Here is a 21,349-nt window from a genome sequence, read left to right as displayed (position 1 = left end):
TTCTTTACTGTCTGAGTTGCGAGCTGCTGCTGCTGCTGCAGCTAAGTCACTTCAGTCGTGTCTGACTCTGTGCGACCCCATAGACGGCAGCCCACCAGGCTCCCGCGTCCCTGGGATTCCCCAGGCAAGCACACTGGAGTGGGTTGCCATTGCGTTCTCCATGAGCTACGAGGGAAGCCCATAATTCTAACACATGGCCTTTAAAAAAGGTATATATCTTATTGACCAGATGATCATACTTTAACTCATATGTTGGTTTGTTTTTACACCTATATCTGTTTAGATAAATAAATTGACAGATATAATCCTTATACTAAAAGAGATAAAAAGATGTAAAACATCTCTATCGGGTAGACTCCGGCTTTTATACGTATAGAATCCTTCCTCCATACAGACGTATTTGTATACTTTAATCACTGCCGATTTAAGCACTCAGTACATATTTGTTGGAAGAATACATGCACACTTGCAATGTTCAGAAAGTGAAATGTTCATACATCCACTCTTGAAATATAGGTATTTTACAAGTGATTTTAAATTAGATTTTTCTGAATGTATTGAAGTTCCTACATGAATAGCATGCAATCATCCTTACGAAGCTTACTACCAGCAAGAGTTCAAATGCCATTGTCCCTTCCTCTTTGTTTTTCTGCTCATGATTTCTTTCAAATCGACATCATCTCTGTCTATAGTTCAATGGTGTGCAAGTGGTACAATTTGTCCTTGGAGTTTTTCTTTTTATTATTATTTTGTATTACTTTCTGGATTAAGTAAATTTCTTTCACTTTCCTGCTGAATTTCTGTACTTATTCCTTTATGAGATTCAAATGAATTCACATGTAATTGGTACCTCAGTAGGATAAATTTTCAGGCTTTATTTTTATGGGAGTTTATTTTCATAGCTTTATTTTTCATGGAGTTTCTGAATATAAATTCTTTACAAAATGCTTCCAATAAGATGCGTCGTAATGACATATTAGAAAGGAATCTCACTTGAAATAATAGCAAAACTCAGAATTTGAAAAAAAAAAAACAGTCTGCTAATTAGAAATAGAATATCTATGAAAGAGTAAAGAAAACAGATAAAGTGTTTGTGCCCAAGAAAGTACTCTGTCCTCTTTTAAATATGAGATTACATAGACTCTGAACCGTACCGACAAGGTCTCTCTTTTCATCCTCCATTTCTTAAGAAAATTCTTGCCAAGAAGCGCCCTCGTTTGCTGACCCACGCTGAAGTGCCTCTTGCTCATCGTGACCTGTTTATTTTAAAAGGGGAAAGTAAAGGGAGAAAATGTGAGGGTTGGAAATAGAAAACGTTGTGCAACCCAACCAAAGAGAAACGTCACAACAGCTGTTCCCAACTGCATGAGCAGCAAAGGGAGCCAAAAAAGCTGAAAAACACGTGAAGGGACGATGGAGCTCAGGAGGAAAGGAAAGAAAACCCCAGACGTGAAGGGACGATGGAGCTCAGGAGGAAAGGAAAGAAAACCCCAGACGTGAAGGGACGATGCAGCTCAGGAGGAAAGGAAAGAAAACCCCAGACGTGAAGGGACGATGGAGCTCAGGAGGAAAGGAAAGAAAACCCCAGACGTGAAGGGACGATGGAGCTCAGGAGGAAAGGAAAGAAAACCCCAGACGTGAAGGGACGATGCAGCTCAGGGTGAAAGGAAAGAAAACCCCAGACGTGAAGGGACGATGGAGCTCAGGAGGAAAGGAAAGAAAACCCCAGACGTGAAGGGACGATGGAGCTCAGGAGGAAAGGAAAGAAAACCCCAGATAAGTGTGTGCACACGTACTGTACGTTGATTCCTGACTAGACTGAGAAAGTCAGAGAACTCAACAGAGTCAAGTGTCCAGTTCTTTAACAGGGATAAAGGAACTTTATGTACTGCCGGCGGGAGGAGACCACACAGCCATTCTAGTGATTCATCACCAGCTCATCACTACTTAGCGACATCCTGCTGTCAGTCAGTACTGCTCCTGGTGTGTAAGCCAAGGAAACTCCCGCCCGCGCCCATGCGGGGACCTGTACCCAGATGCTCTTCATAATGTAGAGTATCGTGGAGCAGTGACATCAGATTTGAATGGATACAGCTCATAGAGTACGAGGTAGGATTCAGACGCAGTAAATCAGTACCCACTGATCCACGTGAAGAGATTTTAAAACACTGTGCCAATTTAAAAAATGGAAAAGGAGGTTGAAAGTGATACCACTACGTCATTTATATTAGTTAGTGCACGCATGCTCAGTTGCTGTGTCCTGACTCTTTTGCGCACCCATGGACTATAGCTCGCCAGGCTCCTCTGTCCTTGGGATTTCCCAGGAATACTGGAGTCAGTCGACATTCCCTTCTCTAGGGGATCTTCCCGACCCAAAGACTGAACCTGCTTCTCTTACATTGGCAGTTGGGTTCTTTACCAATGAGCCTCCTGGGAAGTCTATGTTAATTAATACTGCGTGCAATTAAAGAACATCCAGGACAATGAAAAGGTGACCAATAGCCATCCAACATATATAACCAGCACCTATAACTCAACCCCCCAAAAACAAACAACCCTATTAAAAAGTGGGCAGAAGAGCTGAATAGACATTTTTCCAAAGAGGAAAGGCAGAGGCGCAAGGACAGATGCTCAGTATCATATCAGCAGTCATTGGAGAAACGCAAACCCAAACCGCAATGAGATACCACCTCACAACGGTCAGAATGCCATTATCAGAAACACCACAAATCACAAATGTTGGTGGGGATGTGGAGAAAAGGGAAGCCTGGAGCTCTGTGATTGGGAACGTAAACGGGTGCAGCCATTGTGGGGAGCCATGCTGAGGTTTCTTGCAAAACTCAAAACAGAACTACCATGTGGCTGAGCAGTGCCACTCCGGGTACATATCTGAAAATAACAAAAACAGCAGTTTGAAAAGATACACACACCCCAATGTTCAGGCTTCCCCTGTGGCTCAGCTGGTAAAGAATCCGCTTGTGATGTGGAAGACCTGGCTTGGGAAGATCCCTTGGAGAAGGGAAAGGCCACCCGCTCCAGTGTTCTGGCCTGGAGAATTCCACAGACTGTGCAGTCCACGGGGTTGCAAAGAGTCAGACACGACTGAGGGACTTTCACTGTCACTTCCCCAGTGTTGATAGCAGCATTGTTCACAGTTGCCATGGTGTGCAAGCAACCCAGTGTCCACCAACAGAGAATGGCTCAAGGAGATGGAATATTCCTCAGTCATAAAAAATGAAGTTTTTCCATTTGCAACAACATGGATGGACTTGGAGAGCATCACGCAGACAGAGAAAGACAAATACTGTATGACATCACGTGTGTGTGGAATCTAAAAAATATTACAGACTAGTGAATGAAACAAAAAAGACACAGACTCTCAAATACAGAGAAGAACCTAGTGGTTGCCAGTGGGGAGAGAGGGGAGGGAGACACAGGGGAGGGGAGGGGAAAGGCTGGTCACGGGGTTATATGAATTCACGTGTGTGAAGCTTGATAACTGTAAAGTACCTGATGCAGAGAGCCAACACTGGAAAAGACCCTGAAGCTGGGAAAAGCTGAGGGCGGTAGGAGGAGGGGACGACAGAGGATGAGATGGTTGGATGGCATCACCGACTCAATGGACATGAGTTTGAGCAAGCTCCGGGAGAGAGTGAAGGACAGGGAAGCCTGGTGTCCTGCAGTCCATGGGGTTGCAAAGAGTCGGACACGACTGAGCGACTGAACAACAATTGCATTTAAAGAATCTTTCATTCAGTTAGAAAAGGGATGGGAGTGGAGGTGGCACATGAAATGGGAGCTTTAAACGCAGGAAAATAAATGATCAAAACAGACAGGAGCTTTGTTTGAACCAATCATTCAATCATTCAGCTGAAACAAAGAGCGAGTGGAAGTAGTGTGAATATAAGAGATCGGAGAGGAAATAATACTAACTACATCTAATGATGCTTTCCTTATGGCCCAGGTTGCGCCAAGTGTTTTATTAAAATTAGCTTGCTGCTGCTGCTAAGCCGCTTCAGTCGTGTCGGACTCTGTGCGACCCCACAGACGGCAGCCCACCAAGCTCCCCTGGTCCCTGGGATTCTCCAGGCAAGAACACTGGAGTGGGTTGACAACTTAACCCTTCCAATAAATCTTTGGGATATTATTCTCCCCATTCCACAGATGAGGAAATTGAGGCACAACCTCAGGTCCACAAGGCCAGGGATTTAACCCAGGTTGCCAAGTTCCGGAGACCACGCTGCTGAGCGATGCGCCCAGGGCACAGGAGAGTGAAGGCAGCAGCCCACCCGAAGATTGGCACCCACGGGAGGTGAGCAGGGGTCACCAGGGCAGACCACAGGGGCCCTTAGACGCGCGAAAGGGAGGCGGAGAGGAGGGCAGAGTGCAGTGACGCGGTGTGTGCTCAGCCACTCCGTTGTGTCCGACTCTTTGTGACCCCATAGACTGTAGCCCGCCAGGCTCCTCTGACCAGGGGATTCTCCAGGCAAGGATACTGGAGTGGGTTGCCGCTTCCTCCTCCAGGGGATCTTCCCGACCCAGGGATCGAACCCACATCTCTGGGGTCTCCTGCATTGGCAAGCGGGTTCTTTACCACTGCGCCAGCTGGGAAGCCCCTAAAGTGCTGTTTCAAGGACTCATCCTGTTGTTTGCTTCCCAGATGGAGAAAGAAAGGTATGACCCAGGGACACAGATGCGTCCAGAAGCCAAGAAAGATAAGAAAACAGACTTCTCTCCTACATTCCCCAGAAAGGAGCACAGCCTGGCCAACACCTGGATTTTGGTCCAGTGACCCTCAGGTCCCACTTCTTACCTCCCAAGCTGCACACTGACACATCTCTTCAGGGCGTGGATTCAGGGGTAGAACCTGTCCAGGAAGGAAGGGTTTAGAAGCTGTGTGGGTGAGTTCCTGATGATAATGTCACCATCAGAGTAGACTATGGCAGCTGGAGACTCTGACTAAAACCAAACCTAAGTATTTCCGGGGCTTCTCTGGTGCCCCGGTCGCTACGAATCTGCTTTGCGATGCAAGGGACGCTGGTTCACACCCTGGTCTGGAAAGAGTCTGAGCGCAGAGTCTGAGCCTCTGTCGAGAGCCTGCAAGCCGCAAACACTGAAGCCCGAGGGCCCGGGAGCCCGTGACCTGCAACAGCAGACGCCAGCGCGATGAGAAGCCTGCATGGCAATAAGGACCCGGTGCAGCCAGAAACAAACAAAAAAGAAAAAATATACACGGATATTAAACATTTCCAGGTAGGAAACCAGTGCTGCAGTAGGCCGTGGTGTCCGGAAGGGCTAACACACCACTGGGGTCTCCTCTGCTTTCTACTGTGGATGAATGCGCGTGCTGGAGAATATTTAAAGAATGAACGTGATCTAGTCATGTTTGTGGTGTTTCTAACTGTTAAGGCTGATTTTTTTTTCCACAGCATGTCCTGGTCAGAAATAAAAATACTATTCACTGTAGTTGCACAAAACATCTATTTAGCTTAAATTGCTCTGAATAGGAGCCCGTGTGATCTAGAAATAACAACGTGCCTATAAAAGCCAGTCAATTCCTATTCAGACAGAATTCCCAGTATTCAGAGAATAAACATGTTACACAACAAATTTCACAAAAATTTAGGATGATAAACAAGGTCAATGAAAATATAGCCTTAAGATTTCTTGATGAAGCCAGTTAAATCATTTAAATACTCAGAATCTTAGGTCTCAGGTTAAAAAAAAAATTAATACTCAGAAAATCATGTATCCCCCCAATGCGTATAAAGCCTCTGGCTGCAAAATTGAAAATGAACCAAAAAGAATAAGTAATTCTTACAGTTTGAGAAATATAGCTCATCCTTGTAAAGAGGCAACATATAGTCACATTCTTTTCAGCTTATCCAATAGTCTCTTAGATAAAACAAGCTATTTGTCCAAACATGCTTTAGTCATAGGGTAAAAATTTAAATAAATCTTGGTTCTCCAAGTGGTCATTTAGCAATACAATATGAAATACTCAGATAATTTGAAAAATCAAAATGACTTGCTAACAACATCCTGCATCTAATAGTTTTCATCCAAGTGTTTGGCATTCCCTGTTTGAAGTCACACGTTATCTTTTCATATGCAAAGCCATGATTTCAGAGGTTAACTTACTCTCAGGAAAGCTGGGGCAAGACTCCAGAAACAGTTCATCCATGGGTCTCCGCGGGTCCTGGAGAACAATTCACATTCCTTTTGGGTCACTACTACATCACGCTTTTAATGTCATGTTTATTGTGAACAGCTCCGTGTAGAATGGTTTCCGAAAAGGATTATGGTCTTAATTCAGCCGGACTGCCAAAAACACTATGCTCACATCACATGGCGATTTCTTTACAGTTTTCCATTTGTTTGTCTCCCTGCCAGCTCCTCAGCAGGGAGTTCGTAGCTGCAGATGGTTGGCTGGACACAGCAAGCGTAAGTACTATCAAATCAAAGGGAAGCTAGTCTTTTCCAATTAGCTTTTTCATACAAGGCCCTCATGGGAGAGATGACTCCCAACACAGTCTTTTAAAGAAACATAAGTAAAGAAACAGTTCAGAACAGAGCAGAGACAAGTAAAAAAAGAAAAAAAAAAAGAAAGACATGGAGAAGGGAACGGCAACCCACTCCAGTATTCTTGGGAGAATCCCATGGGCAGAGAAACCTGGTGGGCTACTGTCCATGGGGTCGCAAAGAGTTGGACACAGCTGAGCAGCTCACACACACACACACACACACACACACGCACATTCTGTGCTGAGCCTGGGGGATACCTGTGAGAAGCACTCATGCACCCATTTGAAAAATAAAAACAAAAAGACAAATATAGGAACGGGCCAGAAAGGAACTCAAAAGTCTCCATTTAGTTCTTAAAATCTGGATATAGAAATATGGTGATGAAGAATGTAATTTTTTTTAAAGGAACAAAATGAACTGAACTTCATCTGAGTTGTGTTACAGGCAAGCTACCTGCAGCATCTTTCGTGCAGTGGGGAACAGGAGAGTCCTTAGAGCAACGTCACCTAAAAGCACCTGCCCTCCCAAGATCTACAAGCTTGTTGCTGCAAAAGTGCCAGAAGGCACTGCTTTCTCTGTAAGCAGCCGCTGGTTTTCAGTAGTCTTGTTTATCATGTTATTGAAGAAACATTTCTAACAGGCAAGAGCTGCTGTTCTATCTTTATCTGAGCATTTCAGGTAAATCAAAGACGAGGTAATTCTAAAAAAAGTGAAAAAGTTGCTCAGGAAATTACATGAAATTGTAATTTCACGAAAGTGTAATTCGTGGAAAGAAAGGTGAGTGGGGACCAGCGTCTCTCTGCTCACCTTGTGGGTCGGTTACGCTCCCCTGGACTATAACCACTTCCCCAAAACGCCCCGAGGGTATGCTGTGCGGGTAATTCTCCAACCACGTAGACTCCTCCGTTTCCTATGGGCCATGCTGATCACAGGAGATCTTCCTCATTTATCTCCCATTCTCTCGTATTTATTCTGCTTCGAATTGCATGAGTCCAGAAATTGCTAGGCTAGCAAAATAGAGGCAGATTGAACTCATGAATGCTTACAACTGCAAGCAAAGACAGACTCTGATTGTTTCTGTACGTCTGCTGTCTTCTGCAGAAGATACAAAATTATCATACTTAATAATGCCTGCCAGAAAATATAATGCGGACATTTTGTTTTCAGATGAGCTTTGTATCTAGGAGAGAGATTATGTCTTCCGACCCCAGTTGGCTTCTGGACTGGATGTGCTGGCCTCTTCCTTGACCACGTGGTAACTTTTATAGTGTCGTAACACAGCAAGCACACCCTCATTAATCTTCTTTTTCAACATTTTCTTGATCAAGTCATGTCTGCACTCTTTTAAATAAGCTTTAGTTTCAGCTTCCCAATTAAAAAAAAATTGTCCTGTTGGGATTTCAAAAGTGGAATAGCACTAATTTTGTAGCATACTGTTCTTATGAAGTAACCACATATGGTATTTATTCTGTGCAAGGCACAGTGAAATATTGCCACACTGAGTAAACGTAATCTCATGAGGTGGGCTTTACCATGCATGTGTACGTGCCTGCTCAATTGTGTCTGACTCTTTTGAGACACTTTGGATTGTAACCCACCAGGCTCCTCTGTCCATGGGATTCTCCAGGCGAGAACCCTGGAGAGGTTGCCATGCCTTCCTCCAGGGGATCTTCCTGACCCAGGGATGGAACCCAGGGCTGTGTCTCCTGCATTGGCAGGCGGATTCTTTATCTCTGAGCCACCTGGATGTCGGGACCAGCCCAACAATGAACCGACCCGAGGGAGCGGTGCCGCAGAACAATAAAGAGAAGACTCAGAAGTGAAGTGGGGATCAGGGCGGATGCCACTCGCAGGCAAAAGCCAGATCCTAATCCTCACACGTCTTTTACTGTTAACTTCTACTTCCTTGTTCGTGCTCTAGAGAGATCCGTTCTTTACAGTCTCAGATCGGGGATAAAGACACAAAAAGCACAGTCCTCAGTGTCAAACCTTCAGGCCTTTCGTGACTTTCTTTAGCCCTTCGGCTAGTGACGCCCTTTCTCAGCAGCTCCCTCAAGGCTCTGGTCCCGGGAACTGTCACTGATGGTTTTCCATCGGTCACACCAGTACTTCAACATCTCGTTTTCAAGATGTCTTTCCACGATGTACTTTTTGCTACTCCCAGCCCTTCGCCTGGGGGGTGATGAGAAAGTCAATCTTATTTTTCAAAGAAGCCCCGTTAATTATAGTACAGGCCTGTGCATAGCATATCCCCTTCCCTGGAAAGCCCAGGCATTCATATAAGCACTCCTGTTTCACAGATGAGTAAAGTGAGTCCCTGAGCTTAAATAACTTGCACAAAATCAAACAGCTGGTGAGTAACAGAACCTGGGTTAAACCCCACCGTCAGCCTGGGAGCTCAGATGACAAGTGCTGTGTCGTGCGCCCTCTGCGTGTCTCTTCCCTCAACGAGTCTCACGGGAGGTGCATACATTTTACAGTTCTCCTTGACTTTTGCCTCCTGTGTTTTGCGGCAGTATTCTCCAGGGCCAGAAGTCAGACGCTGTCCTTTGCATGGAGCTAAAGCATCCTCCTGGACTCTCTTCTGGTGATTTGTGCTCTTCTGGTGATTTAAATATTGGGGCCGTGGACTTGTGTGCAGCCCTCCAAACTGTGCCAGGTCAAAGTGTATGGACCTGATCTGCCAAGAGATCACACGCCTGACGAGAGGCGGGGATGCTGCTGTTTTCCAGAGTCTTCTGCGCTCTTGCCCTTCACCCTTCCTGACCCAGCTGCACTGCCTGCATTCGGGTTTTGGTAGATACTCTCCCCCAATTGTCTTGTTTCTTAAGAATATAATAAGGATATCTCACTTGGTCCTGCTTTTTGAACTTCTCTTTGTCTTGCCACACCCTTTGTGTGACATATGACTGTCTTCCAATCTTATTGCAGTTCCACTCCTTGGGCATCTTTTAGCTTCTCTCTATGATCTGCCTGGGCTCCCCAGCTGCTCAGAGGTAAAGAACCTGCCTGCCGATTCAAGAGACACAGGAGACGCGGGTTAATCCCCTGGGTTGGGAAGATCCCCTGGAGAAAGGAATGCCTACCCACTCCAGAATTCTTGCCTAGACAATCCCATGGACAGAGGAGCTTGGCGGGCTATAGTCCATGGGGTCACAAAAGAGTCGGACATGACTTAGTGACTAAACATGATCTGCCTCTGGGATGTCTCATGGACCAGAATGATTTTATTTTTCTTTCACCTCTTCTGCAAATCCTTTTCTTTCCACAAGGACTGTGAGTCGTAGGGTCACCAGTCCGTTTCACCCGGCCGTTTGATGGCACGGGGTCTGCACTCAGCTTGCCCGTGGTTCTCTACTGCTCCATCCCCACACAGATGGTGTTTTTCCTCTGTTCCTCTGCTTGCTCTTTTTTTTCTCTCCTCATCTGGAAAGTTCTGAGTGAGAACCTCCTGGTATGTTGTTCTACTGGTGCTCACCTTTAAATGTTGGCCAGTGTATCTGAGCCTACTCTTTGGGAGATGGAAACACTCAGCATCTCCACCCGTCTTCCCTCCAGGGCCTGATGTGGACACACGCGCTCCCTTCCCACCCCTGAGGACGTCCTTCAGCACAGTCGACCTTGAAACCTTAGCCCTGCTTCTTATGGGCTGTGCAGTGTTGGCAAGTGATTTTCTCTGGAAACTTCACTTTCCTCACCTGTAAGTGACAAAGAACACAGCAGCATCCACCGGGGTCATATAGAATTTTTAAATTTAGGGTTTGTTGGGCAGGGTAGTAAAGGATGAGTATGTGATCACTTATGTGTGAAATCTGAAAAATAAATGACTGAATATAACAAATCAAATCAGAAATTGACTCACAGATACAGAAAGCAAGCCAGTGGTTACCAGTGGGGAGAGGGAGGTAGGGGAGGAAACGGGGTTGAGAGGCACGGTTCACTGTGTGTGAATACATACGCTGCAAGGGCGCCCTGTGCAGCACAGGGGAAGAGCCAGTGTTTGGCAATAACTGTAAGTGAAGCATAATCTGTAAAGATTTTGAATCACTACATTGTATGCATGACACTAATATTATATATCAGCGATAAGGAAGTGAAAGGCACTCAGTCGTGTCCGACTCTTCGTGACCCCACGAACTATACTGTCCATGGAATTCTCTAGGCCACAATACTGGAGTGGGTAGCCTTTCCCTTCTCCAGGAGATCTTCCCAACCCAGGGATCGAACCCAGGCCTCCTGCATTGCAGGCGGATTCATTACCAGCTGAGCTACAAGGGAAGCCCAAGAATACTGGAGTGGGTAGATTTTCCCTGCTCCAGATCTTCCCGACCCAGGAGTTGAACAGGGGTCTCCTGCACTGCAGGCAGATTTTTTACCACCTGAGCAATCAGAGAAGCCCCACATATCAACTATACTTCCATTAAAAAAAAAAGTCAAAGAACTTGTGTCTGTTTTTAAGCTCTAGGAAATTTTCAGCTAATACATTGGTCAAATATGGCCTGCCTTCTAGTCAGTTTTTTTTTACTGGAAGTTTACTAGCTCTTTGGGATCTATTTTCCCTGTCTTACCTTTTGCCTAACTGCCATCTTGAAACTGGAAGGCAATCTGTTTCACACCACACAAAAACAAACTTTCCACTATACAATTTTAAACTTTCTATTTTATTTTTTTATAAAATCTGTCTTTGTTATTCATTTTTATCCAGGCATAGCTGCTTTACAGTGCTGTGAGAGTGTCACGGTACAGCGAAGAGAATCAGTTATACATATACATAGGATTGCTCTTTTTTGGATTTCCTTCCCAGTTAGCTCCCCACAGGACCCTGAGTGCCGGTTCCCTGTGCTATTCAGCAGGCTCCTCCGTCCACGGGACTCTCCAGGCAAGAACACTGGAGTGGGTTGCTGTGCCCTCCTCCAGGGGATCTTCCCGACCCAGGGATCGAACCCGCGTCTCTTGTGTCTGTTGCATTGGCAAGCGAGTTCTTTACCACTAGCACCAACTGGGAAGCCGTTTTAAAATTATATATACTGCTAATTGTTACATATGGCATGAGCTTAAACAACATCAACAGAGAATGACTGGGCTGGAGGTTTCAAGGGCCCTCTGAGTGGCAGAGGAGTTTCCATCTCATGGTGGTATTAACCTCTTCATCGACATTTCCCAGCTCCTGCTCCTTAGAAAGTTCTAAGAAGACCTGAATGGGAGGCAAAGAAGAAGGAAAAACAATAAGCAAGCCGTTCATTGGCCTCAAAAGAAACCGGCGATATACATGGGGCTTCTATGTGAAATTTACAGGAATGACGCCAGACCACACGGGATGACTCACCTTTTCCAGGGTGCACTGAGAGAGGCTGTATTCTTCCAGGTTAAAGTTACGTTTCACTGAAAAAAAAAAAAAAAGACTGGTAGCAGATGCTTACGATTTATTTATTACCAACCATCTTTTCAAAGTCATCTGAAATAAAAGTGCCAGTATCGGAACACAGAGCTGAAGGAGCAACTGCTTGGTGAACGAACAAAATAGTGAACAGTCACAGTATCGGCATAAACGCATAGTAAACTCACCTTGCCATTAGAATCTTCCCACATTACTTACTGATAAGATGGTTTATTACTGGGTTGGCCACAAAGTTCTTTCGTAACATCTTATGGAAAAACTCAAACGAACTTCGTAGCCAACCTATTTCGTAGTACGTGTATCTTGGGGAGACAGCTAAGTTCCTTGAGGGACTGAGGAACTCACCAATACATTCTTACACACCGAGGAAGGTTGCAATTCCATCGCATTCCCTTTAAAAAGATCTCAAAGTCCTGCGTCACTGTGCTACAGCCAGTTCCTCTGCAGGCCCGTCTCTCTACCGGGCTTCCCCACCAGGAAATCTCCGTGAGATGGGCCTTCAGATGCACTCCATACACACTCACGGGGGCACAGTTCACCATTGACACACTGAGGATCCTCTATGCATGAGCCACCCTTGGGTGCCAGGGACGGAGTAGCAGAGATCAGGCAAAGCCTAAACCTCTGCCTTCATGCCGTCTGCATTCTAAAGAAGCACTTAAATGTGTAATAAAGTAAATAATAGTAGCTACTCTGGAGAAAAGATATATCTAGGAAATAAGAGATGTTGGTGCTCTTTTTCCAGGATGGTTTTAAGGAAGGCCACAGTAATAAGGTGATAATTGAGCATAAACCTAAAAGAAGTGAGGAACAGCCTGGATATTTAAGAAGCAGAATTCCGGGAAGAAGGATTAGAGTGTTAAGCCCCGGCACAGGAGTAGGTAGGTGTGTCTGGTACGTTTAGGAAGAGCAAGAGAGCAAGCCAGAGATTTCTTTCGTCTCAAACACGAGGAGTCGGGCGCCGTTCCAGGCTCTTCCAGATGCGCTGAATCAGTCCTCCGAGCCATCCTGCCAGGCGGCCACGGACACCGCCTTTCCCTTAGAGACGAACCACCCAGACACACAGCTGTTACGTAGCTTGACCAATGTCTCCTAGCTCGCAGCTTGTTCTAACAACAGAACTACTCTGTGATCTAGAAACCCCACTCCTGGATATATAGCTAAAGAAAAGGAGAACACCAATTCAAGAAGACTCATACACTCCAATGTTCAAACACAGCATTGTCTACAGGAGCTAAGATACGGAAGCAAACTAAGTGTCCATGGAGAGATGAATGGATGAAGACAGTGTGCTGTATGTACGCATGTCTCACACCGAATAAAAACGACAAGCATACATTGCACAGCGCAGGGAATACAGCCAGTGTTTGATAATAATTTTAAATGGAGTATAATCTACAAAAACTTTGAACCACTATTTTGTTGCCTGAAATAAATATAAAAGTGTAAATCAACTGCACATCAACTGAAAAATGAACATCATTCTTCAAAGGTTTTATTTTAAAATGGCCATTCTTACCTGTCTCTAACTTGTGAAAGGCCTGAGAGAGAGGCTGGACGTCCTGCACGGGCAGTCTGTAAGCCAAGAAGGAGGAGTACCTGGAGACAGAAACAGTGTCACACTTCCTCTTGAGTTTCAAGGGGAAAAATGACCATCAAAATAAATGCTGATGTTAAAAGTTAGCAAATAAATTTTATTATTAAAAAAATTATTAACAGATAAAATGAATGCAAAATAACATTTGGCTTCAATATGAAACAATAAGATAAATTTCAATAGATATTTCTTGCAGTGGCTTTGTTGGCTGGCGATTGGAGATAATTCTCCTGGAAATGATCCAGTATAATTACATTTATGCTCCAATACTTCGGCCATCTGATGCAAAGAGCTGACTCATTGGAAAAGATCCTGATGCTGGGAAAGATGGAGGGCAGGAGAGGGCGACAGAGGATGAGATGGTTGGATGGCATCACCAACTTGATGGACATGAATTTGAGCACATTCCAGGAAATAGTGAAGGACAGGGGAGTCTGGCGTGCTGCAGCCAATGGGGTTGCAAAGAGTCAGACACCGTTTAGCAACTGAACAACAACAACGCTCAGTTTTGTTTATTGAAACCTTTTTCTTGTGGAACACAGACATTCTGAATGAATCCCTTTGATGAGTTTGATGATTTAGAACGAATCCCACTGTTTCATCCTTGTAACCAGAAACTGAAGGCAAGAGTCACACGGTTGAGAGTGAGGGTCATAACAGTGAGGGGTTGAGACGGCGGTAAGTGAGGCTTTCCTGACCTCTGCTGACTTAAAAAAAGCACAACACGAGAGCTGTGAGTTAAGAGTGATTTGGGGCAAAATGAGGGCTGAAGCCTGAGAGACAGTGCCTGAGATTGCTCTGAGACTGCACTGCAGTGCTTGAGACTGCTCCGCAGAGGCAGCGGGGCAGGATCAGCATGGAGGTGGTTCTGGTGGAGGGGGCTACGTCCAATCAGACAAGTGTGTTTTTGCAGAGGATTCTGCTGGTCTCATGACGGTTGCTGCTGACCACGAGGAGCCGTCGACGCCACGAAAGAGGTTAGTGCTTTTCTAGATGTGGGGAGGTGCAAGAGTTGGGCTTGTAAAATGGGCTCCTGAGAACATCTAACCATCTGAGGACCGGTCCTGCTTCCCTGGAGCACAGAAGCCTCATGCCTGCCCTCTCCCCGGAACTCTCTCGGGGGCGTTGGAGGCCCGCAGCTGCAGTAGCACACGGTTTGATCCTCGTAGAGGGAGGCAGGCCGATGGCTTGTGCCAATCTGCAGTTGACCCAGCTCAAAGGACAGGAAGTGCCAGGGCCGATTTCTGCCCCCATCCCCTCCTCCCACCTCTGCTGAGACCTCAGGCCCCACACACGGCTTGCTCCTGACAGACTAGGAAGCCCCCAGCCGCCCCGAAGCTGCTCAGGCCCCGGTCTCTGCCCAGCCCTGCTCTCCTGCCTCTCGGTCTCCATCAAAGCCGCGGCTCGAGGGTCTGGGAATGGGACTGAGTCTGCGTCCCCGCCCCCGCTTAGATGATTCCGTCACTTTGTACTGGGTGTCACACCTGCTTCTTCCGTGGCTTCTCTCCCCGAGGAATTTCAAATTCAGCTCCTGCTCCAGCTCTCTGCCCACCCCTTAAAAAACCACACCCTGTGCCTCTATGCTCACAGACACACTCCCTTCTGTTCTTCATTGTGAGGCAGGCAAACTCCACTAAAGGGACATGCTTTGATGATCCCAATTGCTATTTCCGATGGGGCCGATTCACCCTAAACAGTTGTGTCTTTAAAACGGTAAATATTTACAACTTTTAAATATTTACGGGGAAGCCCCGGGAAGGTGTCCCGGGCTGGCTGCACTTCTGTGCAGATTCAGGTAATCAGAACTTCCTCTCTGGTTTTTCCAAGTCCCGCTCCAGACCTGGGGACCAGGCTTGGGTGGCCACGGAGGCCCAGGCCGGTGTCCCCAGGCCTCCCTGGGGGAGGCATATCTTTCTGGGGACGCTCACAAATCTCCTATAATCAGGAAGACGTAAATCTGTTTCTGAGATCCCTCCCTTGCTGCTGAAGTCTAATTGCCCTCACAGAGCAGAGAAGGAACCATGGGTGGGAAAAGCCAACCTGCCCCTCCACAACCAAGAGTGCCTTCACCTTTCCTGCTGGGCGGCCCGAGGGAAAAGCCTCAGGACCTCCGTGTGGACCGACGTCCCCTGGGCAGCCTCCTTCAGTTTTAGTTCCAGAAGGTAATCCTTGCCAAGGCTGTTTTTCAGGTGCTGGATGGAGCCGATGCATCTGCGAACAAGAAGGAAGACACGCTGGGAAAATCTCACCCCTGGGATTTTTTCCTGTTATTCTTAAATTTCAGATGTAGGGAAAGAGGTCCCTGAGCGGGGGAGAGCTTCAGCTGGCTACAGTGGTTTTGCCCTTTTCATGCTGCTGTGTTAGCTCCTAAGTTGTGTCCAGGTCTTTGCAACCCCCTGGACTGTAGCCCGCCAGGCTCCCCTGTTCATGGGATTCTCCAGGCGAGAATACTGCAATGGGTTGCCATTTCCTTCTCCAGGGGATCGTCTAGAACCAGGGATCAAACCTACATCTGGATTCTTTACTGCTTAGCCACTGGGCAAGCCTGGCCCTTTCATAGCAAGGCTTGTTTAGAAATCGAGGGCAGGCTTGGGCCGGCACCCACCTCAGGCTCCCGGACACCATGACGGCCACGCGGTCGCACACGGCCTCCGCTTCCGCCATGGAGTGGGTGGTCAGCAGGGCGGCCCTCGCTGTGTTTCTAACGGCTGTCTGGATCGTCTGCCTGAATGAGCCCCAACAGTAACGCCAAAATTTAAAAAGGGTGAGAAAAAAGAGAGACAGAAGGGAAATTTTATGGATAAAATACAATTCATGAATCATACTTAAATTCTAAATTAAAGAAAAAACAGGAAAATGTGATTGCATAGGAGGCTCTGATCATAGTTTTTAGGTGTTTTTAGGTGTGTCAATGGCATTCTGGTTAAGTTGGAAAAAAAAGAAAATTTCATTTCTTTTGCATAAGATAACGGAGATGTTTACAAATGAACGATATGATGCCTCATATTTGCTTCAAAATAATTGGCAAGCAACACAGAGAAGTGGGTGGGGGCAGAGATGAAGAAAGACACACGGAGGGCGTGTGGCTTAACAGGCCACACGTGACCTTCCCGTTCGTATAAGATTTCCTTAACAGAGCTCTTTTAAAAAGTTGGGAAAATACCGGACAGACACAAATATGAAAGTGGATTGGAGGGTTTTACAACTCCAAATATAAAGTCCTCGATAGGAATATAAGAAGGATTTAAAAACTATTCAAAGAAAATCTAGATCAACAAATTTAACAGGATAGGTAAAGTCAGGGGGGAAAAAAGCAAAGGAGGAAAATGTACTAGCAAGGCAATAGTTTCTAAGGAAAAAGTTACAGACATCTCGACAATTGGCAAAATTAATCTACATTCCAAATCGCAAGACCTAGAATTCCAGCAAGATACTGAGAGGTTTCCTAATCCCACGGGAACGCCACTTGAAGCTGGTACACTTTGAGGGAATGTGCTGCTCGGTCGCTCAGTCGTGTCCGACTCCTGCGACCCCGTGGATGGTAGCCCGCCAGGCTCCTCCGTCCATGGGCGTCTCCAGGCAAGAACACTGGAGCGGGTGGCCATGCCCTCCTCCAGGGGATCTTCCCGACCCAGGGGCCAAACCCCATCTCCTACATTGACAGGTGGGTTCTTTACTCCTGAGCCACCAGGGAAGCCCCTGAGAGGATCCACTTGTTAAAACCTGGATTCCCTAGTACTGCGAGTTGTCTCTGCTCAGCTAGGGGTCAGTGGGTCTGCTTTTCCAAGGTCAGCTTAAAAACGCTCCTTTCCTGGAAGGTCCCTCCTCCTGGCCCTGCGGGCGCTGCTCACCACAGCTGCTCCTGCTCTGCGGGGTCCAAGCCTGTGGACGGCTCATCCAGAAGCAGGACGGGCGGGTCTCCCAGGAGGCTCAGCACAAAACACAGCTGCAAGGCAGAGACACGGGGCTGTTCCTGCCACCGCCCGCCACCCGCACAGGAAGCCCATGGGACACACGCACCTTTCTGGCAGCCCCTCCTGGTAGCTTCTGCACGGGAATGTTCAGCTGCTCGTGCAGCTTGAAGGCGTCCACCAGTCTGCTGGGAAACAGGGTGATACGGTGAGATCAGGAGAGGATGTGGGGAGAAGGCAAACCCCACGCCGGGGTGCAGCCCCGGGTCCCCTCCCTGGCTCCATCACGCTCAGAACTAACCATCAACACAACATTGTAAAGCAGTTCTCCCCCAATTAAAAAAAAAAAATTAAAATCTAACCATCAGAGAATAAAGTTTATTCTGCACACGAAAGATTTACATCTCATAAAAAATTTTAAAACTAACTTGAATTCTAATGAAATAGATGATTATTCATTCACTTAACATTTTTTCAATTTATTTTGTTGAAGTATAGCTGATTTACAACGTTGTGCTAATTTCTGCTGTACAGCAAAGTGAATCAGCTATATGTATACACATTTTTTTTCATATTCTTTTCCCTTATGGTCTAACCCAGGATATTGAATAGAGTTCCCTGTGCTGTACAGTAGGACTTTGTTATTTATCCATTCTACATGTGAGAGCTGGCACCCGCCAAGCCCAGACACCCTCTCCGTCCCTCCGTATCCCAGGCTCCCCGGGGCAACCACAAGTCTGTTCATTTCTGTTTCTTTGATAAGTTTATTTGGACCACAGTTCAGATACCACGTGTAACTGATACCCTATGTATCACTGAACACTGACAATTATTCTATGCCGTTTACTTTTAAAGGTCCCCCAGCCAGGGATGCAGGGTTTGGCCCCTGGCCTCCATCATCCCGCCCCACCCCTGCTGCTCCCGGAAGATGGAGATGTCCCCCCCTACTCCCCACTCCTTATCAGCGACAGCACAGAGGAACCTCATGGGCATGCAGTACCGTGAGATGGCCACGCGGGCGTCCGCTCGCTGCAGCCCTTTCACGGCGGCGAACACCTCCAGATGCTCGCGCGTGGTCAGGCTGGGCCACAGCACGTTCTCCTGGGGACAGTAGCCCAGGAACCGGATGCTGGCGTCCCCCTGATGATCCAGATCCGAACCGTACCCCGTCAGCTCCACCTGAGAAAGTGCGCTGGTTTCAGAAGCGTGCAGGCTCGTCTTCAGCCACGTGATTCCTCGAGAAACTGACTTGTGGCTAATGGACGCCTCAAGTTTTTGGACATTGGAGGAAGTCACCCCATATATTTATTACAGAAAACTCTTTACTCACAGTGCAGTCTCACAGGGACACCACCTCTACCTATTATAGCATGTCTATTTGGGGAACAGAAACTGCATCTTCATTTGCACTACCTCTCCAGCTGTTGGCTTCATCATCCCAGATATCATTCTAACAGACGAACTTTTACCAGCACCATTAGGTCCCAGCAATCCCAAAATTTCTCCTGAAAGAGAGGCACCCGCCATCAGTATTGGAAGTAAACCAGTAACATAAATCTGCTTCTTCAGCAACTTTCTGAGATTCGTGTTCATCTCCATTGCCATTTTGAAATTTATATCATATATGTAATCCATGTCACCAAAGCATGTTCTTTAACCCCTATAATTATATAAAACATTTTGCAAAAAAGCTTAGAGACTGACATTTGCTGTCCATCAGTTCAGTTCAGTTCAGTCGCTCAGTCGTGTCCAACTCTTTGCGACCCCATGAATCACAGCACGCCAGGCCTCCCTGTCCATCACCAACTCCCAGAGTTCACTCAAACTCATGTCCATCGAGTCGGTGATGCCATCCAGCCATCTCACTCTCTGTCGTCCCCTTCTCCTCCCGCCCCCAATCCTTCCCAGCATCAGAGTTTTTTCCAGTGAGTCAACTCTTCCCATGAGGTGGCCAAAGTATTGGAATTTCAGAAAAGGTTGCTGTCCATACATGGGTCTTTTTCCAGATTACTTTTCCAGTGAAAAGGTGTCCATAATTTTTTATACGGCAAATGGCTGACCTGCTTATTACCTAAGTAATTCCTAAACCCGGGGAGTCAGGCACCTTTTCTCTGTCTCAAACCCCACCACCTGTGTCTGAGTCATTATCATCTTTAATCTGAGATGGTACGATGATATGAAAGCCTCTTAACTTGTCCACCACCCAGATTCATGGACAAATAACAGCCAGGGTGAAACATTTTTCAAAGTATCAATTAAATGGTGACAAAAACCCTCAAGTGGCATTCTGCTCAATTGGCCTAAAATCTAAACTCTGCCATTGTTCACGCTGGACCCCGCAAGCCCTGCTCACCTCTGAGGGCTTCCCTTCCGTTCACGGAGCACCTGCTGGCCTCTCTGAGTACCTTACCCACTCCAAAGGCATGCCTGCGTCTGAGCCCTCGCTGTTCCCTCTGTCTGGGATGCTCTTATCTCTGCACGCTGACATTGCTGGTGCCTTCTAATCACCTAGAGCTGAGCTGTGCTAAGTCGCTTCAGTCGTGTCTGACTCTGTGTGACCCCATAGACTGAAGCCTGCCAGCCTCCTCTGTCCATGGGTTTCTCCAGGCAAGAATACTGGAGTGGGTTGCCATGCTCTCCTCCAGGGGATCTTCCTGACCCAGGGACTGAATCCAAGTCTCTTATGTCTCCTGTATTGGCAGGTGGGTTCTTTGCCACTACACCAACCTGAAGCCTGTCATCACCTGGATCTTGGCTTAAATGTCTCTGCTCAAGAAAAGTCTTCCCTAACCCTAAGCTTCCCTGGTAGTTCAGACAGTAAAGAATCCACCTGCAATGCAGGAGACCTGGGTTCAATCCATGGGTTGGGAGGATCCCCTGGAGAAGGGAATGGCAACCCTCTCCAGTATTCTTGCCTGGAGAATCCCATGGACAGAGGAGCCTGGTGGGCTACAGTTCATGGTGTCGCAGAGTCAGATCCGACTGAGCGACTGAGGCTCTCAGACTTCAACCCTTAGTGAACGTGGCCCTGAGTCACTCAGGTCATTTCACAGATTTGAATGCTCCCCACAGAACCTGCCAGTGTGACATCTGAAACTTCTCTTGATAAGTCATTTTTGTTTGCTGACCCCTCTGCGGATGTGAGGTCATGCATTTGTCTGTTTGCTTCATAATTACATCTCTGGATTCTTGAACAGCCCCTGGCACACTCAAAAAACCATCTGTTGAAGGACTGAATGGATGCTTCATCGAGTGTAACAGTGTTGATAACCTCGATGGTCACTGGGCATTTCTAAAAATAATGGCGAATTTAAACAGTGACTGTTCCAAACCTTTTTTAACACAGAAAGAGATATTTCTCACTGCTGTCTTCTTCCTCCTTCTTGAAAAGCACCTTTTCTTCTGACCTGCATATTCTTTGTGCAGACAACTAGCAATAATGACCAGTTTCTGGAACACAGAACAGAGTGATTTTCCTCTTAAGCAGTAGTCACTTATCATTTCTATGCTCTGCCTCCTGGAACCTCTCTTGCCCTCTGTCCTGAACCAAACCATATTTGCGTTGAGGGCAATCCATATTGCTTGTCTCAACTGTGACATGCGTTTGTGGATGTTGACAATACTTCTTGATAAAACCAGATGAGTGAATAAAGAATATATATAAAACTCAGTATAAAAAGAAGGAAATCATGTCATTTGCAACAACGTGGATGGACCTAGAGATGATCACACTAAGTGAAATTAAGTCAGAAAGATATGACAAATATATATGAAATCACTTATATGTGGAATCTAAACTCTAACACGAAGAAACTTATCTGTGAGACAAACACACAGAAGATGAGTGGACGGAGTAAACGGCACCATTTCAGGCTGGCTTCTTGCCTTCCAGTAACAGTAGTATCTAAACTCATGTGA

At 46.5% G+C, this 21,349-nt stretch overlaps 2 protein-coding genes across 11 annotated transcripts in view; both read right to left on the bottom strand.

Moving 5' to 3' along the window:
* The window catches only part of LOC129544778 (ATP-binding cassette sub-family A member 9-like), a 60,582-nt gene extending 54,139 nt beyond the window's left edge, over positions 1-6,443 (bottom strand). The window contains exons 1-3 of one of the 2 annotated variants that reach the window (XM_055408726.2): positions 6,142-6,443; positions 4,814-4,867; positions 1,155-1,256 (exon numbers count right to left, since the gene is read on the bottom strand). In XM_055408726.2, the coding sequence (XP_055264701.2) occupies positions 1,155-1,256; positions 4,814-4,867; positions 6,142-6,180 (195 nt within the window). In that variant the 5' untranslated portion in view covers positions 6,181-6,443. The remainder of the gene's footprint in view (positions 1-1,154; positions 1,257-4,813; positions 4,868-6,141) is intronic. The other variant, XM_088829383.1, reaches the window with a different exon arrangement.
* A 4,724-nt stretch (positions 6,444-11,167) lies between these two features.
* Positions 11,168-21,349, bottom strand: part of LOC129544777 (ATP-binding cassette sub-family A member 6) — a 62,119-nt gene continuing 51,937 nt past the window's right edge. For 7 of the 9 annotated variants that reach the window (XM_055408723.2, XM_055408718.2, XM_055408717.2 and 4 more), the window contains 10 exons: positions 20,764-20,881; positions 18,845-18,936; positions 18,432-18,610; positions 17,541-17,619; positions 17,372-17,466; positions 16,126-16,245; positions 15,591-15,731; positions 13,443-13,522; positions 11,852-11,907; positions 11,168-11,719 (listed from right to left, as the gene is read on the bottom strand). In XM_055408723.2, coding sequence (XP_055264698.2) covers positions 11,618-11,719; positions 11,852-11,907; positions 13,443-13,522; positions 15,591-15,731; positions 16,126-16,245; positions 17,372-17,466; positions 17,541-17,619; positions 18,432-18,610; positions 18,845-18,936; positions 20,764-20,881 — 1,062 coding nt within the window. In that variant the 3' untranslated portion in view covers positions 11,168-11,617. Of the gene's footprint in view, positions 11,720-11,851; positions 11,908-13,442; positions 13,523-15,590; positions 15,732-16,122; positions 16,246-17,371; positions 17,467-17,540; positions 17,620-18,431; positions 18,611-18,844; positions 18,937-20,763; positions 20,882-21,349 lie in introns of those variants that run through there. The other 2 variants (XM_055408719.2, XM_055408724.2) reach the window with 2 other exon arrangements.

This window comes from Moschus berezovskii, chromosome 20 (assembly GCF_049115385.1).
Source record: "Moschus berezovskii isolate FMDL1 chromosome 20, NW_MosBer_1.0, whole genome shotgun sequence".
Lineage (NCBI taxonomy): Eukaryota > Metazoa > Chordata > Mammalia > Artiodactyla > Moschidae > Moschus > Moschus berezovskii.
This window is presented reverse-complemented; position numbering and strand designations above follow the sequence as displayed.